At 44.2% G+C, this 1,133-nt stretch overlaps 1 protein-coding gene across 1 annotated transcript; it reads right to left on the bottom strand.

Moving 5' to 3' along the window:
- Positions 1-49: 49 nt before the first annotated feature.
- On the bottom strand, positions 50-415 carry TM35_000262010 (uncharacterized protein; the record flags this gene model as incomplete). Its single annotated transcript, XM_029027938.1, has 1 exon — positions 50-415. The coding sequence occupies one exon, from the start codon at positions 413-415 to the stop codon at positions 50-52; it is 366 nt and encodes a 121-aa protein (XP_028880815.1).
- Between the last annotated feature and the right edge of the window lie 718 nt (positions 416-1,133).

Genomic DNA, 1,133 nt, shown 5'->3' on the forward strand with positions numbered 1-1,133 from the left:
AAAAAAACAACAACATACACGCATTAAAGTAAAAATAAAAATAAAAATGTTAGATGAAAGCCGAGGTGTCATTTTCGTAGACTGTGGACCGTCTACAGTTCCAAGCATTATTCCCTGAATTTACTCCATTAATAGCTGGACTCTGATGTTGTTGTTGTTGTTGTTCCTTTTTCTCTTCTTTCTCCTTTTTCTCCTCTTCTTTCCTATTATTTTCATTTTTATTCTCCAACTCTTCGACAGTAAACTGCGAACCTGTAATGAGCTCCGTCTCTGAGAAATACCGTTCATAAGATGGAACATAGCAACCCTCAACCTTTTCAATCATGTCATTATCCCTATTTGCATCTTGCAAATTATTATTATTATTATTATTATTATTATTATTATTANATGCTCTTGCCGCATTCCCATACATTCTCTTTCACTTTCACTTTCACTTTCTCTTTCTCTTTCACTTTCTCCTTCTCTTTCACTTTCTCCTTCTTGTCGTCTCTGTTGTTGTCGCATCTCCGCCTGACGTCGTTCCTGATAGAATGCCATTACCATCATAAGTATATCCGGCCCCGGCAGGGCGTCTGGTGTTTCTCTGCTCGCCCGGGCCTCCGCCACTACCGTCGCGAGCGGCACTCGTCTGCCATCGGCGAGTTGAATGTGTCGACAACGATAACGCCCTTGTGTAGATCCCAATGAATCTTCTTCTCTTTCTTCTTCTCCTTCTCCTTCTTCTTCATCATCGTGTTGTTGATGATGGTGTTGATAAGGATTATGATGATGAGAGTGATGATAGGGATTGGGAATGGGTCGATCGGTGAGGACCTCCCGCCGGCCCCGCAGCTGCACGGCGAGGGGAATCCCCACAAACGCCCGGCGATACGCGACGAGAAGTGCCGTCAAGTGAAAGAGACGCTCCCGCCGCCACGCCTGGTGGAACTGCATGGCACTCAGAAACTCCCACAACTCATATTCCCGCAGGCGAATGGCCTCCCGCTGCTGCCGGCGAAGGCGTTGACGGCGAAGAAGGAGAAGAATGAAGAAAACAGAGAGAAGGAATAGAATAAAGCATATAAGCGTTGCGGAGATGATGAGAGAAGCCTCTATCATATGTATATATATATATATATATATATATATAT

The sequence above is a fragment of the Trypanosoma theileri genome (assembly GCF_002087225.1).
Source record: "Trypanosoma theileri isolate Edinburgh chromosome Unknown TM35_Tth_26_V1, whole genome shotgun sequence".
Classification (NCBI taxonomy): domain Eukaryota; phylum Euglenozoa; class Kinetoplastea; order Trypanosomatida; family Trypanosomatidae; genus Trypanosoma; species Trypanosoma theileri.